General features: G+C 37.2%; 5 protein-coding genes and 1 long non-coding RNA gene across 6 annotated transcripts; 2 read left to right on the forward strand and 4 right to left on the reverse strand.

The window, feature by feature from the left end:
• Positions 1-373: 373 nt before the first annotated feature.
• LOC120171502 (SH3 domain-containing protein 2-like) lies at positions 374-3,308 on the reverse strand. The gene is given in 11 exon segments (XM_039179206.1): positions 374-699; positions 795-869; positions 963-1,112; positions 1,206-1,268; positions 1,366-1,566; positions 1,649-1,750; positions 1,969-2,120; positions 2,217-2,249; positions 2,252-2,285; positions 2,373-2,489; positions 3,107-3,308. Coding segments are annotated over 11 exon segments (1,104 nt in total). The 5' UTR covers positions 3,167-3,308; the 3' UTR covers positions 374-582.
• A 942-nt stretch (positions 3,309-4,250) lies between these two features.
• LOC120171503 (GATA transcription factor 5-like) lies at positions 4,251-5,613 on the forward strand. The gene is made up of 3 exons (XM_039179207.1): positions 4,251-4,368; positions 4,513-4,817; positions 4,915-5,613. The coding sequence occupies exons 2-3, from the start codon at positions 4,518-4,520 to the stop codon at positions 5,575-5,577; spliced, it is 963 nt and encodes a 320-aa protein (XP_039035138.1). The 5' UTR covers positions 4,251-4,368; positions 4,513-4,517; the 3' UTR covers positions 5,578-5,613.
• Positions 5,614-7,045: 1,432 nt separating this feature from the next.
• LOC120171506 lies at positions 7,046-9,490 on the reverse strand. The gene is made up of 5 exons (XM_039179210.1): positions 9,259-9,490; positions 8,965-9,113; positions 8,513-8,576; positions 7,569-7,638; positions 7,046-7,458 (listed from the first exon to the last, which is right to left on the reverse strand). Exons 1-5 carry the CDS (start codon positions 9,446-9,448, stop codon positions 7,347-7,349), a joined length of 585 nt encoding a protein of 194 aa, XP_039035141.1. The 5' UTR covers positions 9,449-9,490; the 3' UTR covers positions 7,046-7,346.
• A 974-nt stretch (positions 9,491-10,464) lies between these two features.
• LOC120171508 (zinc finger CCCH domain-containing protein 19-like) lies at positions 10,465-19,814 on the reverse strand. Its single transcript, XM_039179213.1, is given in 13 exon segments — positions 10,465-10,780; positions 10,783-10,908; positions 10,911-12,755; positions 12,836-12,981; positions 13,576-13,646; positions 13,968-14,019; positions 14,113-14,171; positions 14,561-14,688; positions 14,786-15,698; positions 16,682-16,869; positions 18,730-18,809; positions 18,892-19,235; positions 19,344-19,814. Coding segments are annotated over 13 exon segments (4,539 nt in total). The 5' UTR covers positions 19,779-19,814; the 3' UTR covers positions 10,465-10,628.
• Positions 13,413-18,573, forward strand: LOC120171509. The gene is made up of 3 exons (XR_005520878.1): positions 13,413-13,543; positions 16,727-16,732; positions 18,562-18,573. It is a non-coding gene; the product is annotated as an uncharacterized LOC120171509 (long non-coding RNA).
• On the reverse strand, positions 19,814-20,525 carry LOC120171507. Its single transcript, XM_039179211.1, has one exon. It carries the CDS (start codon positions 20,405-20,407, stop codon positions 19,829-19,831), a length of 579 nt encoding a protein of 192 aa, XP_039035142.1. The 5' UTR covers positions 20,408-20,525; the 3' UTR covers positions 19,814-19,828.
• Positions 20,526-20,533: the final 8 nt, after the last annotated feature.

The raw sequence follows: 20,533 nt of genomic DNA on the forward strand, positions 1-20,533 counted from the left end.
AAAATCAATTCATTTTGATTTTTATTTAAATGGGAATGATAAATGCATTGATAACAATTTTCATAATTTATAAAAATTGAATAAAAATAAAATACATATTCAATTTGCTCAGGAAAAAATTACGTATTCGATCAAAGTTTGTCATTTTAGTACTTATTCCTATAAAGTCCATGCTTATATTCTACCCAAAAAAATATGCTTGTAAGTTGAAATCTTTGAGGGTACACCATTTTGATTATTTTATTTGGATAAATAATTATTTTAAAAAAAATATACTATTAAAATTTTGAAATTGAAAAAAAAAAGGTTTAAATGAAAATTAATGATGTTAAAAATAAATAATAGCAAAACATGCGACATGTATATCAATAAATAAAAAAAGAAAATAAGGACATAAACTCGTGTAAAAGAAAAGAGAGGATAAACAGAAACGTAAAATGTATTCACATATTGAGAAGAAAGCTTCTATCCGTGACAAATTCTCAAGCTTCCCAATACGAATATAAGCACAAAGAAACCACCAAAAAAGAGAAGATGCACGTACCAAATCGTCTTCTCCGACACCACCAAGCAGAGAATGTGTTAGAAAACTTCTGCAACTTTGCTCGCGAGAACACGTTCCCTTCTTTCGATGTATCCGAAAGGGAACCAACCCGCTTTTCCCTTGCATTCGCCCTCAGCCCACCCATTGTTCGTCACCTGCCAATAAGCCATGAGTTTTTACATAGTGAATCCATGTTGGTTGCCCGAAAATCATATACAGTTGCAAAATTGTTAACTTGAGTCTGTCGAACCTTTCGCACAACTACGTAGTCACCAACTGACAAAGAAAGCTCCACGTTCGATTCACCATTATACGTATGCATAACCTGTAATAATACAACAATTAGTAGGCCATTGCACAGATTAAAGCTACTTGCTGATACCAATCTGCCGTTGGTATATAGGACCGTTTGACAAACCTCGCCTAAAAAGTACCCCATGCTGACCGTTGACCCATTACTTGCTTGAGAAGCATAAACTCCATTAACTTCCTCATATGATGGAGGTGGAGGCATAGTGTCCACACTTGGGGTGGGAGGTGCTTCAATTCGTTGTCGTTCAGATCTCATCTATTATGACAGAGGAAATTGTATTGTAGTAATACTGTTTAATCAGTTTCAGCAAAAGAATATCGAGAAAGGATTCAGTAGCGCAATTCATACCTCCGCGTCGAGCTGATCAAGTATTTGAAGGACTCGTTGATGATATGTACGTTCAGCTTCAACCTTTCAGTATAAGAAAAAATAGGACGAAATGTTAAAATTAAATTCCTAGACATCCAATATAAAATTAAGATTTTACATAGAAGGAAGTTTGCATTACCATAGCAATAAGTCTCTGAAGTGTCAATCTCTGTTGTTGAGCTTCAACAGCGGTCATTGCTGCAGCAGCTTCTTTCCCCAATATTGCCATGTTTGACTTTAGATCTTGCAGTCTCGTTTCTGCGGATTCCAATTTGATGACATTCTCAGGATTTCCAAGTGTTTCCCTCACTCTCGCTTGGCGTTTCGAAACTTCGATTGCCTGTCGTATGATCAAGAGATGGTGTCAATACGCACTTGCAATACAATCAGCATTTCAAATTTAAGATTTGCTAATTGTAAACCTGTGCTTCAGCTTCTTGTCGCATTCTGTCATAACGTTGAGCAAGATGTCGTGCATCTTCCAAAGGAGCTCCCATTACCATTGCTCTTAGTGGCTCGGCAACCTAACAATCAAATCATCAAAAATAGCATCCTGATGATTTAACGGCGGACTACATAACTCAGGATAAAGATAACACATATATACGTAACGCCAAAAGTGAATAATCCATGTCCAGGTCACCACATAGCCTATTATACTAGTTTTCTTCCATAGATTCAAGAACATAGCAACCTAATTTGCTAGTATTTTATGTTATAGTAATACAAATACTAAACAAACCTGTGTGCCAAGAGCCTTCAACAGATTCCCTTGTTCCTTCTCCATTTCAGCACGAGCACGTCCATAACCTAATGAAGCATTTGATAATGTATTGCCGCTGGTACAAGTATTTTCAGAACCATATTTCCTGCTATCATCGGACAGCTTTGTCCCTGTCAAGAAAAGATGTACATGACAGAACAAAGAAGTCAGTTCCATTGAATTCAAAGTGGAAATTTTAAAAATTAACAAATGCTTCACCAACTTGCCTATTTCAACTTGTTTGGACCCAGTGACGATATTCCTTCAACACCGCGGACAATATCCCTTTGAAAATGCTGAAACACAAGAAATTTGCAAAGGTAAATGAAGAGAACGCACGATAGAACAATTGATGCAAGAGACCAGGTGAACAACTTAGTAACCTTGCCAGCACGGGTCGAGACATAAAGCTTTTCGAGTTTCTGATGTTGCTGGAATTCTGCATCATCAGTAATTACATTGTCTGAACCTCCATATCCCCCAAACTGTTTTAAGACGGCCTGAAGTAGCATTCAGGGAAAAAAAGATTAGATAAGTTCGAAACAACAAGAACATGGCCACGCATTTGAGTTAAAACAAGTAACACTCTACGTAGATGGTAAATCTGAAACCAATAAAACATACGGAGGATTTACCATACTGATTTCAAAAGGGAAAAACAAAATGGAACACTTATTTTCACTTTTATCATCATTCGATTGAAACGCAATTTTTAAAAAGACTACCGATCCAATTTCAAATTCCATCCTCCAAACTTCAAAAATTTCAATTAAGCTAATAAAATAACATCAAATAGCTCATCATTTTCAGTTTAATATTTTGATCCGATTCATGAATCATAAACGCGCTATAAGGCACATAGAAATAGATCCGACACTTAGCTGAAAATCGAACACTGAATCAAAATAAAGCAGATTAACAAGAAAATCAGATCGAAAACAAACAGCTCTCTCTCTCTCTCTCTCTATATATATATATATATATATATACACACATAGAGAGAAAATATATAGAAAGATGAAGTATGAAGCTGATAAATAGGCGTTGACCTGGATCTAAAGCAACTATGAAAAAAAGAGGTAGAGATTGAATTAGGAGATAGTAGAGGTAGAGAGACCTGTTGCTGGCGGGCGACTTGTTCTCGGAGCCGCGTGGCTTGTTTTCTTATCGCGTCCATTCACCGGAGGACGATCGGAGCTTTTTTCCGATGGATTCAAAGAGCTATAAACGGAGAAATCGGTAAACAGATGCCTTCGGTTTTGCGAGGGTGAGGGTGGTTCAGTGAAAGAGCTTTTTGTCGTGGGCAAAAATTCGGTGACAATGTGATTTTGAAATTTTTTGAAGACTATAATCTAGAAAATATGTTGTTATGGTGCGCACGTTCCTATTTTACTCTTTCTGAGCTCTCCCTCTACAATTCTATTTTCATGTTGAATATTAATACTGGAATTATTATAAATGAATTCATTTAAGTGGATTTTTTTTCTTTCATACTTAATGTATGATAATTTAATGATTACGTTTTGTAACATATGATTCTAGTAATCTATGAGTTTAGAGCCTGCAAAAAAATGCACGAACAAGCTCTTAAGATATGAGTAATAAACAGATAATATTCACTCTTATATTGTGTCATACATTTATATAGTTTCATAACACGTTATCAACACGACTTGCTTAGAAATAATATGTTTGTATTGAAGATCAGATTTATAATTCACGATTCTTCACTCGAGATCTTAGACGATAAGGATCAGACTTCCAATCATATCAATACATCACAATCTCAATAAATGCATCTCATATTATCTTTATGTGTTCTTATTTTGTCGAATGCTTGAATGCTCGATTAAACATACGACCTAGAGGTTTATGTTAAATTTGTGGAAACTGAAAACTTAATTTTGTTTAATTTGTGTGAATTTGCATAAATTTCTATATGATATTTGATACTTTTATTTGTGGTTATGTCTTTACTATGAAAGGAATGTTGTTTTAATATTTATGATAGTCTATGTGATAATAACCATGATGATGATGGCCTTGTTAACAACCTCCAGGTACAAAGAAGAAGAAGAAGACATGTCAAAAGGAAATCCAGTGAACATGAAACAATCGGAAAGAAAGATCTTTATGGAAATTATTGGATTCGGTCCAAACAAGGCCACCGCAGAAAAGTCAAATCTCTTCCAACAAGACTTTTCTTTTTACAGTATAAATAATTTCACAAATTGAAAAAAATAAATTGTAGAGTGAAAGAAAATAAAGAAGATAAAATCCATTAAACTCTCTTTCAAAGTTTTAGCATTAGTCTCGCCGTCGAACAAGCCTTAACCAACTCCTCACCTTTCCATCTTTCTCATCCTTCATCCGTATCAGGTAATTTATTTTAAAAAATATATTTTGTTATATATAATCTTTATCTTTTCACTTTCCCGTTGCTTTTGAATTCCTGGGTTTTATCCAATTAGTGATTTTGTGAATTATTTAACTAGGAAAACAAGGTTTGTTGTTTGGGTGTAGATAAAATGGAGTTCTGCATGGAGGTAAGAGCGTTGAAATCAAGTGCAAGGGGAGAATTAACCATGCAGAAGGACAACCAGCATGCTGTTTTTGATGATTTATTGTGCCTGAACGGCGGTGAAGATTTCTCCGTCGATTGCTTCTTTGATTTCACGAACGGAGAATTCGAAAACGAAGAAGAAGAAGAAAATGAAGAAAATTCTGGTTTTTTTCTCTCGCAAGAACGTGTAGCGGATGATGATAGCAACTCGAATTCCAGCAGTTTATCCTTTGATTCTGTTATCACCAACGAATTATCCGTACCGGTAAACTTCAATTTTCTTAAATTTTTTAAATTACAAAAAAATAAATTAAACCCTTTTTTCCATGCAAAATTTTGATTCATGTATATTTGTTTTTTAGGATGAAGAAATTGCAGGGCTTGAATGGGTGTCTCAGTTTGTGGACGATTCGGTTCCGGAGCTTCAATTTCCATGCCCGGTTTTCAAGGAAAACCCGGCAAAAGCTCGGTTTCAATCCGCGCCGGCGCCGGTTTTTGTGAAAACGCCGTGTTTTTCGTCACCGGTTCCGTCTAAAAGTCGGAGCAAAAGGGCTAAACCCACCGGAAAAGCATGGCCGGTTGGGTCGATTCCTCTTTCCGAGTCATCGTCTTCGACGACGGCGTCGTCATCTTCAAGTGCTTCTTCCGGATTTTCCATGACCTCGGCTCTGGTTCTAAAAAGCGACCTGACCAACGATTTCGCTGAACCGCCGGCGAAGAAGCAGAGGAAAAAACCGGGTGTTCAGGCCTGCGGCGGCAGCGCTTTACAACGGAGGTGTAGTCATTGCCAAGTCCAGAAGACTCCTCAGTGGCGAACCGGTCCACTCGGTGCCAAAACCTTGTGCAACGCTTGTGGGGTTCGTTATAAGTCCGGTCGGCTCTTTCCCGAGTACAGACCGGCTCGTAGCCCCACTTTTTCCGGTGACGTACACTCCAACAGCCACCGGAAAGTTTTGGAAATGAGGAGAAAGAAAGGGGTAGCAGAAGGGAAGGTGTCAGATGATTCCGAGTTTTTGAGAGCTTAGTTTAGGAAAATAGCAAGCTAAGCCAGGGTTGAACCGGGTTTAGTTTATCTCTTATTAGGTTTAGCTTAGTTTAACTCTTATGATAAGTTTTAGTTTTTAAGGGACGACTGTCTTATTCGTCCGTCTGTTTTGGTCTATCCCTACTTACCATTGATGGGTTTATAATCAACCTCATGCAATTCTGATATGATTTTGTATGTTGGGATCAGTGTCGGTATTAAAGAGAGACTAGTGGGGCTATGGCCCCCAAAATTTTAAAAAGTTATAATTTGGACCTTTACTTTTTAAAAAAAGTTTAATTTAACCCCTTCTAAATTTTTTAAAAATTTAGATTAAACTTTTAATATTTTTTAATTAAATCCGCTCCAATAAATTTTAAAAGTTCTCATTAAGCCTATCGAAATTTCAAAATTTTAGTTAGATCCTATTTTTTTTGTAAAAAAAATGTAAAATAAACCCTTCAAAAATGTTTAAAATTTTCAATTTAAACCACCAATCTTTTTAAATTAACCTCAAACTCTATCACCAAATTTCGCCACTGGTTGAAAATTTTTGTATTGGTAAAGTTATAAAATTTTTAAAATATAAAGTTATATTATCAATATAAAATATATAAAAATTTAAAATAATATAAAATTTTGAAAGAATATGATCACCCAACATTTTTTTTCTAGCACATCTCTAATTATTGAAAGTCTGATTTATATCTTTCAGCAACAGATTTACCATTAACAGCTTTACAATATCAGCATGCAAAGAATGTAAGATTTTATGTTAGAGGGAATAATTTTAAAAAAATTTAAAGACTAAACATTTTATTCATAAAAAAAAAGTGTATTTAAAATTTTTAAGAAGATGAACGAGACTTTCACCCATCATCCTTTTCATTCGTGCATGCAGCTTATCTGATTTTGTCCATTGTGAAATCATGTGATCCATTGTAGTATAAGGATTGGTATAATATTTTTATTTACCTTTTTTATTCGTTTTAAAAGTATAGAATTGACACGAACCAAGTTACTTAAGCAGTTAAAGGGATAATTATTATTCTTAGATGTACCAGGTTCAAGCACCAGCCTCCGCAAGCAGAAATGTTTGAATGCGTTCATAATATCAAATGATTTAACCGTTAGTTATGCAAATATGTCTAAGTTGTAGCAAATTACTTTGAAGTAATCACATGCTAATTAACTTGTGTAATAGTATAGAAAATATGCATTTTTTAATTATAGAGAGAAGTTTTTGTTTAATAAATCTATTTAGTATATTATTAAGCACGAACCAAAGGACCTTGGTAGTAAAAGATTTGTAAGGTCTCGCGTTCGAGCACCAGAAATGTGAACGTTCAATGTTAAATTGTGAAAATTTATCTATGAACAAATACCGTCTTATTCTTACCCCTTAATAATAATAATAATAAAAAGTATATCACTAAGTATAAAATCTATTTGAGAATTGCAAGTGGATATTCTATCCAACAATGGTAAGTAAACAACAAAATTTTAACAATTTAGCACACTAAACAACAAAATTTTAACAATTTAGCACACTATCAAATCAAAGATTGAGCATTGGAAATGAACAAAAGCCCCATCGGCAGCCACCTACTTTCATGTATACTCAACAAAAATGAGTATAGCAGCCAAATGCTTCATCTTCCAGCGTTGAAAAACGGGCTCAGTGATTTAATCCATGGCAAAAACGCGAAAAATACAATAGAATTCCTTATTAGAATGATGCATTCAATCATATAACAGTAGTCATAATTCTCACTTTGGTCGCCTATACAGAATGTCATTCAGAGTTACTTTGATGCGGTTTCCGATTTTATTCACATTCTTGACAACACCCATTGCCACGAGGCCTGCGTTCCTTTTAAACCTGTATTTATATTCAGTGATCGTGATTTAGGATATATTACGAAGAAACGTGAAAGAATGCGTAATCGTTAATGCATCTAAGAGTATTCCAAAATCTCAATCAGTGCTTGCCTGTTATAGAACTCATCTCCTGTCGACGGTGTTGACCTCTGGGTTCGGGTTTGAGGAAGTGCATGACTATCTGCAAGTGAGCAAATACAAGAAATACTATATTAGAGAAGAATTGAAACCTAATAAAGAGGTTTCCCTCTCTCATTTCTCGGCTTTATCTCTACTTAAAATTTTCTCTTTTCCCTTGCTTGTTCTCCATTTTGTATCATCCTCTCTTCAGAATACCTTTCCTAACGAATCACCAAATCCAAACAAATTGCTCCTGGGAGCTTTCAGCATCACTGAATTTTTATTATATCATCTCTGATTCAACCTTTTAATGAAATTACTCTCAAGCATCTGGTTCAATAAATGCTTGAACTAAAACTTTCAAACACTAAAGTAATCGTCAAGAATTTCTAACTGATGACCAAATCCAGTCTAGGACTATAATATACCATCAATGAACATCATGCAACAAGAGTTAGAACCAGGAAATTTTCTTTACAACTTCCATCAAGAAACACTGCAAAGAGGTCAGGATGTTCGTGTTTGCGACTCAAATTCCGTTGTGGCCCAACCCAAAAAATATGCGGTCTTGGTTAAAAATAAATTGGGAGAAAACGATGGGACTTGTGGTAGATGCAGAGCCCTCACAGTACGATACAGTTTTAATCAACTAGGGTTACTGTATCTGTATAAATATATATGAATTTGAGGTTCTAGGGTTTCTCTTATAATTTTGTCGCCGACTATAGTAATTTCTTCTCATCTACCCGTGATTTATCCCTTCATTCTTCACGTAAATCTGTGTTCTTGTTCACGATCTTGTTTGATTACTCACCATTATCATTTCAATTATTGTAACATGGGACTTCGAGTGAACTATTGGTGTATCATTATTCTCAGACTCATGATTGTTTTCTCACATATGGAAAAGAAAGAAATGAAATGACTTCAAATACCTTTGTTTTTATGGATATTGACAGGAACATGGTCGTTCGAAGCAGCTGTTCTGTCCAATAATACCTGAAGCAACAGGTAACCAGAATAGTGTATTATTTAACCAGGGACATACACGGGTGTCAACATGTATTGTACGGTGAAATACATTTTAAAACCGTTAAAACCATTAAGACGGTGCTCGTGATTCATTCTGGTCCTTGAAAAACATACACAAATTGTTAACATTTTCTATAAGCGATGAAATATATTTTTTGTCGGACAATGCTAACGATTCATTCCAGTAATTGAAAAAACCACATAGAAAAAATCATATAGATTGGCACTCATTTAGGGTATCATGAAAATCAACAATTCAAATCCGAAATGAAATACAACTAATCTGCAACCAAACCCCACAATCTCCAAACATGCATTAGGAATACAGAATAAACAAAAAGGGAAAGGGAAATACCTCGAGACCAACACAGAAGGGTAATTCAGGTGAAGAATCTTTATTATCCAAGAAAACCGAGTAACCGACACAAGCATACTTGAAATCCGTAAGAGTACGGCCTTCCTTGGAAGCTTCCAATTCAGATTCCCCACTTATGTACCTAGGTACTATCATAACTTCCATTCAGTTCATACCGTTTCACCCCCAAGTTTTAACAAATAAATTCAAAACAATCAAAGAAATGAAAAGAAACATAAGAAACCCAGAATCATAAGAAGAGGAGAAAAAAAGAATATGAAGGGAGATAGAGACCTTGTTGGAGAGTTCTGGGGATGCCGATGCAGGTGGGGTTTTGGGATTTGAATTTAAGAGCGGAGGAGTAATAGAGGCATCCCTTGCATGTTTTCCCTTTGGATCCTCGGATTTGATTTTGATTGTTGGGGTTCGCGCTAGAATTAGGATTTTGATTTTGGGTGTCGATTTTTGCCTCTTCCTTGTTCATCTTCCTACTTTTACTCCCTGCAACTGAAATGGATGTTTGGGTTACTTTTGGAGTATAATAGAGCAATTTTGCAATTTCAGCACACAAGCGGTGGGCTGTAAATGAGACGAGACAGATAACGAGTTATTTGAGATTGATTTAATTAAAGTTCGATAAATATTAACGAGTCAAAATGAATTATTTGATATTCGACTCGAAAAGCTCGTGAGCAGCTCGAAAATATAATATATTAAGATTTTATTTTTTAAAAATAAATTATTAATAATATTAATATTTATTTATTAATTTTTTTTAAAAACATATAGTAAGATTTTTATGTATTTAAGGTTCATGTTTGAGTTTGAGGTTTCGATCGAATTAAATTTAATTTTATTTTTTCATTTCGAGCCTTTTCGAGCTACTCACGAGCTTCGGTTCAGGATTTCGAGTTCAAGTCGAGCTTGAAAATTTTAAGTTCGAGAGTTTTTGAGTCGAGTCGAGCTTCATTTCAGAGTTTTCGAGTCGAGTCGAGCTCAGCAATACTCGAGTTCGACTCGGCTCGTTTACACCCCTACCCACAAGTTAAATTCATTTGTATTTCATCCTCAAAATTTCTCATTTTCTTATATTAAAATGGAAAATATAGAAAATATAATTTTAATTAATATTTACATAATTAAAATCAATAAAACTATTTTAAAGTTATTAAATTATGCCTAATCAAACTAAACCATGTTGTCTCAATAATAAAAGAACTGTTATTATTTCTCGAAATCCTGAATTCGAGCATTAGGAATATCATAGATGTAAACGTTTAACGTCAAATGGTTAAGAGTTATCTTTAAACAGATACTACTTATACTTATTCCAAATTAATAAAAAAAATAAACAGGTCAGATCCGTGTAAAGTCCAAATCGAACCGGACCAATCAGGGCCATCCAACCATTTTATGCACAATTTACCAAACAGTTTGGTAAAACTCTAAGAATTGAACACAAATTCAAGATAACTTATTTATAAAAATATTCACTTAAAATGGCTAAGACGGCATTCCATTTGGAAGAAGAAAAGAAGAGTTAAAACTACAAAAAGGGTTTTACAAAGCATAAATCATTCAAAGAAACTGTGAAGTCGGGAAATTTCCAAATGGACACAGTACAGACATACCTATTCTAAGCTGATTTACATGTACCAAAAATTCTAAGAGTGCATATAATCACAAGAAGCCCCTTTCTTGCAGTGCCCATTTTCATGGAATTTGCACGCTTTCTGTCCTTTAAAGGAAGACCTAGAACCACCCTCGCCGCCGAATGATGACTGCCTACTCCAAGGTTTTGCCCCACCGAAACCGGATCACCGCCCTGGGAACTCCTGTCCCTTTGATCAGAAAACTTGTATCCGTTGTGACTCGGTTCGTTTCCCCACATTCCGCCTGTATTTCTAGACGGTGCCGGATAACAAGGATTTGCCATTCCTGGGCAACCCACCCAGAATTTGCATTATTAACAATATTGGGTCCTTGTCCAGGTGGTGTCCATCCTTGCATTGTATTCCCAGGACCAGTCCAACCTGGATTCGCATTACCTGGCACTTGTCTTTGGCCAGGTGCAGCCCAATTTTGATTTGGATTAACAGATGCTGAACCCTGACCAGAGGCCCCCCAGTTCATATTTGTGTTTGAAGGGACCGGTGCACCCCAACCCATGTTTTGATTCCCTGGCATTGGCCCCCAAGCAGGGTTCTGATTTCCGGGTGCTTGTCTCAGGGCAGTACCTTGGTTATCTGCGACAGTCATACCCCAGGGTAAATTGGGTGGACCAGGAAGCTGAACATTTGACTGAATTGGAACGGAAGGTCTCCAAGAATCCAGTGGCATCATACTCTGTTGGCCAGGAGTTGGAAAACCCCCAGTTGGATTTCCTGGGTTGAAAGGAGCAGGATTTTGACTGGATTGTGATGCATCATCCCAATGACTATAAGCAGCAGGTTGGGCAGGCATGGCACGTGACAGATTTGGCTCTAGCTTCTGAGTTGAAGCATTTGCCCACTTTTGAGTTCCAGTGGCAGGTAAGGAGAAAGCATTTTCTTCGTGCCTTGAAACTGAGACAGAACCCGGTCCATGAGTCTCGGCAGAAGGATTATGAGCACTCATAGATTGAACCAAATTCTGGATAGACGCAGCTGCATTTTTAATATCAGCAGCTAAATTAACTGAAGCTTGCACATTGACCTGTCTCCTGTGTGATTCACTTGACACCATTGTATGCGAATGCACTATAGGAGCAGCTGGGCTCCCACTCTCTGGAAGAACAGTAGCAGGTTGCAGCCCTACTGCACCTCCTTGGAATGGATTAGGTACTGGAAAAGACCCCGAAGGCTGTGCGGGAGTAGGAGACCATTTGCTTTCAAACGCTTGTCCCCTATTCCCACCAGAGGGAGAAGGTAGATTTGTGTCAGAGGCCCATGTATCTCGAGAATGCTTCGGGATCTCAAGTGAAGATGGGGCAGGTCTGACTGTGGAAGAAATGATTTCTGTTTGAGATTTCCAACTTTCTACGACAGATTGACCTGGTGAAGCCAAAACACGTTGAGGACTCCAAGCTACATGGTGTTGATCAAGCCTTGATCTTTCTCCAACTTGGCTTTCCATTCCTTGTTTCAAGGTTGCTCCAAGAGAATTCCCATACAAGGCCATTTGAGCCTTTGGCAGGCTATTATCTACTACTGGAGGAGGGTCTTTCTGAAACTTTCCAGCCAAGGCATCAGTCAAAAGTATAAAATCATCTTGCGTCTCATTAGTTCTCCATATTTTCAAATCAGCAGGGAAATATCCAGTGTTACTCCATTTCCGTAGCTGCACTATTGAAAACGGTCCTTGAACCTTACCAGATGGATCCTGGTAATGCCACATTTTCTCCGATTCATTAATTTGGACACCAGTAGTTACTCCGGCAGATGAAGGTGCAGGTGAAATTTCTGACACGACCTTCAAAGACGGTTCCTGGATTACAACATTGTGGGCATTCCTCGTCCCAATTTCTGAGATCAAAGCAGTTTTCGGCTTGCTCCGACTGTTTGGTTGTTGTGTTTCTCTCTCCCGTGCAAGACTCCGTGAATTTTCATTCCCCATTTCACTAGCTCCAATAGGATCATCCCCTTTGCTTGTAAATCCTTTACTAGATAGGTTCCTGCCTAATAACTGATTCATGCTAGAATAGTCTCTATTCCCACTCCAAGAATCATTTGAACTGTAACCTCCCTTCCTGGGAGAAATCGGTTCTTTTCCTCGCCTGCTAAAACCACTACCTCTTGGCCTCAGATAATTCTCTGTATGAACCAAAAGATTATCAAACTCAAAGACAAATAAGAGATAACAGGGCATTAAAAAGTTCACAAGAAAAAAGGACCTTGCTTCTTATCATCTTCCTCCTCTTCTGATTCGTAGCTAGGATCCATGTTGGGGTCAGCATGTATCTCAGGAAACTCCTCTAATCTACGCTGTAGCTCCTCAGGTGTCTTTAAAACCTGCAGTTTCTCTACACATTCTCTAAGCGTGAACAGAAGTCAAGGACTACAATGAAACAGTCGGCGATGGTTCTTTAAACGAAATATATCTACCACATAAAACTGTATATGAAATCAGAAAAGAACAAGAAATTATTTTTTTATAAGTTCAGTTAATCGTTCAACCACAGGAAAGTACTCCCAAACAGCTACATTCCAGAAGTGTTTAATTTTTTCCCCTTAAAACAACGCAAAAAATATCTTTTTTTTTTCAGATTGCACCACCAAGATGATCATTTAGTTCATTCTTTTCAATCATATACTTTATGATTATAAATCATAATAAATACTATTGAAAAAGAAGAAAATTCGTCTGTATAAGTAAAACTGTTTATCAAGGCATCCTACTCCACCAAATCCCCGAATTTTGACAGTTCAAAAAATTTGAAGGTCTCCAGGTTTAGCAGGGATATCTCTCCCTTTCAAACCTAAAAGATGTTCTGAATAAAGGTGAGGCTACTGGTCTTCCTTCCCTCAATCAAGACATCACAGTCGAGCCTCTAGCATATCCAATGTCCAAAAATGTTGCAAGTCATCAAAAACTAATTGTAGTGAAGAAACTAAAATTATAAGCAAAGGATATTCCTTTCTACGTCCTAAATCACTGGCTCGATCACGAAGATGACTGAGGCATGTTATCTCCGATTCCAACCACTGCATTTTGATAACAGAGAAATTTTGGTTATTCTTTGTTAATAACACAAACTGATATGATACAAACAATGATACTACTCCCAAAAGATCAAATTCAGGATTAAGATCGTGATCCTTTTTTGCCTATTATCCATATTTAAGAAATTTCACTCTTTTTTGTTTGAGGTATCACACTTAATCTAGACTACCCACCAGATAAGTTGTGCTTCATGATTTTCAAGATCAGGGATCATACTAATTAGCCATTCTAACAAAAGTGTCTGCATGTCTACATACATGCATATATATATGATAACCCTAGTTGAAAAGAAAGATATTTACATCTTTGACTCTGACAGCCTGGATTGCCATGGCCTTTTCCTGTATATCTCCCTGCAACAATCAATAAATCTAGGAAAAATTACTCCAGATGAAATTTAAAAGAAAATAAAGGTAACAGTGGGATAAAAAAAATGATAACCAAGTGAAAGTCAGCCGGTTGATAAGTCCACACTTGATGCTCTGACGCAGACGCTTGCATTCATCCTAATAGATCAATTGGCTTAGCTTATTCTTAACATGAAAAAATTTTAAAATAAAATAATTAAAACAAAATACTGGCTAAACAAGACTCCAATATGTGTGTGTATCATAGAACTGCTAATATTGACACTTTTTATTCCCTATGAACAACAGAAACAGTATTGTCAAATTTTAGGCTTCAAGCTTCTAGTGAAAGATTTTGAATTTTTTTCTAATACATTAATTTGGCAGGTTTCTAGGAAGGGCATCCTCTATTTTCATACACAAGTTTTTATATAAGATCATATTGTCCTTTAGTTAGAGAAAAGGGCATAGGCATAGAACTCCATCAAAGATGCAGATGGTCAATAAAGGAAAAATAAAACGCAATTCCACTTTCAGATAAAAACTACCTCAGTGAACTCTTGATTTGATATAATATCAATTGACACGGCCTCCGTCTTATTTAAATTTAGAATCTCTAGTAGAAAATCGGTTGTTCTTTTGCCAGCTCTATATGGTTCAGCAACTTTGCTCGGACCTGAACAACAAATCATAACGTTTAACAATCTTATGAGATTTTGGTACTCGTGCTGAAGTAAAAGACATGCAATGGTAGACAGTTTCCAGGTATTTACCAACAACTTGCACTAGCCTATACAAATCTTGCTTTTGACCAGCACCAGATATTCTTATTCTCACAAAAGAATCAACAACCTTGTCATGGAATGTTTCAGTATCTTCAAGCAATTCCTCCACCAAATTTCGTCGCAAATAAATTAGATTGATATTATGCATATCAATGGAAGCATAGTCATCCACGTTCGATTGAAGTCCCCTTGAATCACCCTTCTTACGATTCTTACGTTTCTTATCTTTTCCGGTCTTTGTCAAAGCATCAGAGTTCCAATCAGCCTCAAGTTGATTAGCTTCTGCATCAACAACACTCCCTTGGAAATCATCAGTCTGAGAATCCTCCTCCGTGAAAAATATGTGAGGGTCAAGGAGATTTAACATTTCAATATGCCCCACTCTCGGTTTCCCAAACAGATTCTTAAGCCTTGTGTCACAAATGACGTAAGACTTATTGCGATGATCTCGAAGCTTGTACTTGTGAATGTAATCCAATATAAGTTGACTAAGCTCCATTCGAGATAAAACAGATTTGTCGCCGTTTCTCATGTTCGTAACAACTTCCAAGAGCTCTTTTGATGCCCACTCAGCATTTTCATCTGCAGATGCCCCTTCACCACTAGCTGCAAGAGTGCTTGGTGAATCACCCTCCCTTGCACGTGCCTTTGATTGACTCCTAGTCTTTCTTCGTTTAGAAACAGTTACTTCCACATTCCCAGAAGAATTATCAGAGTCAAACCCTCCAGCATCATCAAAACCATGAAGTTCATCAGGTGATTCCTGTTTGGCAGCACCTTTCCAGGGATTTTTAGGCTCAGAAAGTTCATCTAAAGTTATAGATAACCTCTCTTTTAAATCAATCCAATAATCCTTGAATAGATATTCCCAGCTACCTCGGTCATCAAAATCTATTTGTGTCTGCAAAAGTAACAACAAATATTATGAATAACCACAAATTGGAGAATTTCCACCAAACTAGCAGCGAGAGAGCAAAGCCACTAATAAACCCGAAAACCCCAAACAAAGATTGAATCAACATTCATATGTGAATACAGCCACAAAATAACTAATACTCTGTTGAATTTATTTACTGAACCAAGACGAAATATTAATGCATGTTTCTCAGTTTCCCTTTTAGCTCAGGCTCGGCACGGTCTCTCAATCTGAAAGACTTTAACATGTGATGTTCTCCGGTGGACACTCTCCAGTCTTTTTCATTTTTCCTTACAGACTCAACAAAAAGCAGAAACCATTGAAGAATGCAACTGAAAACAATGCCAGTATGAAGGTCAAGAGGCTGGCATAGCCATACAATTCAAACAAGTAGACTATTTTTTTCAAAGAGAGTGAAACATTTAAAGAAACATAGACTTCAAACAATCTATAATGAAGCATGCTAAAAAATAAAAAAAAAATCATCCTAATAAAACAGTCCAAGGACACGGAATACCCCCCCTCCCCAAATAAAAAAGGAAAAAAGAAAGAAAGAAGAAGCAAATACCAAGAGGCAAAAAAGAGCTCAAGAACGATATTAATAATTTTGACATTATATTAGGAAAGAAAGTTGATGCTATGAAATCACCAGTTACATATTTACAACTTACCACATTAATCTATTAGGCTAAAAAATTATTAAAAGAAAATTTTGAAACACGGTATCAGCCAAATTGAGATAAGTGCAGAAATTATTCCAAATATCAAATTCCCACAATCAAATAAAATCATGGAAACATACTGCAAATACAAAAGACAACATCAGAAGTCACATTCTTAATGCATATATGACTGAAAACAACACGATCAAGCTCACAATGTTCAATGATAGAACAATAATCAAACATTGCAAATGCAATGTTTTTAAACAGAAATAACATGGAAATACAATAACAGTATAATAATACCATTTCTTCGTTTTCCTGATCCTTCCTTTCAATCAACATGACAAGATTCATGTATGACTCGCAGAAACCTTTGTTACCCCTAACACATAGGATAACAGCATCTTTGATGCATCCCTTGCACAAGGAAAAGGTACATGTGTAACACATATAATGGGCATTCTTCTTACAGTTGCTACACAGATGGCAACCTAATTCACAGAAAGCACAACTTGATTTAGAACAGAGAAGTAAAAAGTAACATAAAAACATTTTCTCTATACATAAAAGTCAAAGTTGATAAATGAATAATGACAATAGAGAAATCAGACCACGGTGTCAACCAACATATTTTTTACCTGCAGCATCTTAACAGAAAGTAACAGCAAACAAGTAGTCACACAAATAGGCAACAAAAAGATAATGCACATTCCAAGTCCCCAAGTGCATATGGCCCCTTAAGCCTTGAGCAAGCAGCCTTGCATAAAGAATTGTAAAAGCTTATGAACCGGTCTTTCTTTCTTCAGACATTGAAAAAAAATTGCAAACAAAAAATGGTATAACCTTGAACATAAATATTTTAGTAGACGCTTTTATCACACATTATAGAATGTTCATCATTCTTTGATGATCAGAAGCATTTAACACGGCTGTCACTCAGTAGATCATGCCTACACAGTTAGCTTATCCTACCAATTGTATCCTGAAATTTATATAAGCAGTTCTGTCAACCGTCTTGGCTATTGCTAATTCAAGCCAAAAGGTATATTTTTCATTCAGGTCTTTTCCCTTCATTTTTCACATAAAAATGTTATGCTTCCCATTCCTCACTGCATCTTCTCATACTAATGAGCATCTGAAAGTTAAATCTTTCTCAATAAGAAGGGCACTGCTTGGAGGTACAAAAGAAGAGAAAGGAAAAAATTCTATGAAAAATAAGACCAAGAAAGGCTTGTCCAGTGTTTGCAAAATAGTAGCCTCTTTTCCCATTATCATTTAACACGAATTAATGAAACTGTAAGTTCTTATTCCATTTTTGTGCATAGTTTAAACAAACAAAGAGAAGTATTTCTGGTGGCTCAAGTGAAGGGCATTTAGGGCAGATCCAAATTGCCTTTTGCAAAGATAGCTACATGTCATTCTCAGTTAACATCAGAAAAAAATTGACCAAAAGTTCAATTCAGCATCCATTGCAGTCCATGTGAAATTTCAACTGTCCTTAGCACTTAAAAAACACAATTTTAGAGTTGCCAAACATATCATTAGTTAGCCAGAAATGCACGTTCAGCATGCAAGTGGGTATCTGTCACTCCACATGAAATTAAATCAATTTGCAAGCTCCAAAACTGAGGTCATAATTTCTGCCCACTTATAAAGTCAAAGTACAGCAGTTGCATGGTTCTGCACTTGTGTCTAAATAAAAGGCAGGTAAACAAGCTCTCAGACACTTGACCGGGTGTATTACAAATATAAACACTGAAGTCACTGGAAAACTCAGCCTTTGTGACCTTGATTGAATTTTTTCATGAGCGAAGAAATGATTGCATTCCAGGACAATAATTACAATGTGCAGTTTCGCTTCAAATCCAAGCATTGTGAGTAGCCACTGCCTTGACTTGGAATGAAAGGTGAACCCTAATTACTACATAGAGATACTACACTTCAAATGTTCTTTTGAGCGCCATTAAACCCATTCAAGAAGCATGCAAAACTTTAGCGGTGTCCTGGGCAAAACTAAACACTGAACTTCCTTGCCTTCGGAAAAGCCCACTCCAGCAGGTTTCACTGTCATTTACATCAAACATTTCGCAAAGAAAAGAAGTAATGACTTCAATAATGGCGCAATTAAATACAAAATCAAAATTTTTGGAGCCCATGTTCCTAAATCAGTATCGGCTTGCAAGCAAACAGCAATTTTCCCTAAATATTGCAAAACTTAATCATAAGACGATACGCTCGTGGTAAAAATAAAATAGCGCCACTGTGACAAGCAACAGATTGTTTCATATTCCACAAGGCCCTAAAATAAACTCAGATATTAGAAGTTAAGAGAGTGCAATAAAGGAACTTACCACAATTCCATTTACCCCTTGTTTGAAAGAAAGCCTCATCTCGACCAACACAAGCAGGATGATAAGCCTTTGGGCAACCCCTAAGGAAGAATAACAACAGAAAGAGTAAGACATTGAATACAAATATACAGCTGGTCTGAGATTCGGATTTGGTACACTCACCTGCGGTCACAAAGCACAAGGGCACCACCATCAAAGCATATGAAACAGACATCCTCTTCTGCCTTCTTCCTAGATGGAGCTTTTGCCTGAACCTTAGTACTTGAATTCTTTCCCCGCTTCCTCTTGCCGCCACTGGCTTTACTAGTATCCGCTGTCTCCTCCATGCCCTCCGTCTCCTCTGCTGCCTCGGTTTCCAACTCTTCTGTCATGCCTGGCATCTCAGTGTTATCTGCCGCTTCCATTACCTCTGCAGTATCTGTCATCTCGGCCTCCATCCCGTCTGCTTTGTCAACGTCCTCTGCTACATTTCCGAACTCTGTATCTTCTTTATTATCCGATCCCTCCTCCATCACAGGGTCCTCTGCATAAACCCTATTTGCGCCTACTTCCTCTACAGCATGCATATCCTTCAAATTTTCAGTTTGTTCAGACACATTATTCACCATTTTTCCTTCCATCACAGGGTCCTCCTGTGCCTCGACCATATCCATACCTGCTTCCCCTACAGCATGAATATCCTCCAAACTTTCAGTTTGTTCAGACACATTAGTCACCATTTTTCCTTCCATCACAGGGTTCTCCTCTGGTTCAGTCATATTGGTACCTACTTCCCCTACAGCATGAATGTCCTCCAAATTTTCATGCTCAGACACAGTCGTCACCATTTTTTCTTCCAAAGTTCCAACTTTCTCAACCATGTCAGTGCCAGTTTCTTCCGCAACCTCTGTTGGAACTGCAAGATCAACAACTGGTTTATCCAGATATTCACTTTCCTCGTAAATGTTATCCACTCCAATTTTATCCATAATCTCACCACTTTGCTCCACCTCAATATCCACCAGTAATTCACTTTTCACAGATATGTCAGCAGCCTCTCTTTCCTCCATAATTCCAGTTTCCTCCTTAACCACAGTCTGCTCTGTTGAATCAGTCACTTCTACGGCCACGCTTGTTTCTTCCTTGACCAATTTTTTTCTGTCGCCTCATCAGTCCTTCTTTCATTCGCCACGTCAGCCACATCATCAGTCACCTTTTGCTCCACCTGAGCCAGCTCAGCAACTTGTTGCCTCGCCGGAGGAACGTCAATTCCTTCCGCCGTCAATCTTTCATCCGACACATTACCCGCATCCTCCGTTTCGTCCATCGCATCATCCACTGTCTCATCCTCCACGAATTCAGCTCTCTCCCCTTCCATGTGACTATCCTCTCCGTCACCACCTTCCTTATTACCATCAACCGGATACGAATCTTTCATTTCAACACCAGAACCCAACATCCCGTCCTTCTCCTCTCCAACTATCAAATCTTCACCACCAACCGCCACTTCCACATCAACAACCCCCTCCTTTTCAGCAACAGGAGACACCGCCGACGGAGCAGACTCGAGCTCGGAACGTGGCTCAGTGTATTGATTCTGCAACTCGGAGTCCGTAGCTATAGTCGCCGGAGCATCTTCCAATTTAACAGAGGAATCAACATTGGAGAAGTGGCGAGCCTCTTCTTCCTCGGTATCCATAGATGGAAAACTAAAATTAAAAAGCGAACTGCAAAATTAAAAATCGAGTGAAACCCTAGAGATTGAAAGCCCTAGGGTTTTGAGTTCTGGGTAAAATTTCCTGGGCGTCGTTTTCTCCTTAATTTA

This window comes from Hibiscus syriacus, unplaced genomic scaffold (assembly GCF_006381635.1).
Source record: "Hibiscus syriacus cultivar Baekdansim isolate YM2019G1 unplaced genomic scaffold, ASM638163v2 tig00111834_pilon, whole genome shotgun sequence".
In the NCBI taxonomy this organism is placed as follows: domain Eukaryota; kingdom Viridiplantae; phylum Streptophyta; class Magnoliopsida; order Malvales; family Malvaceae; genus Hibiscus; species Hibiscus syriacus.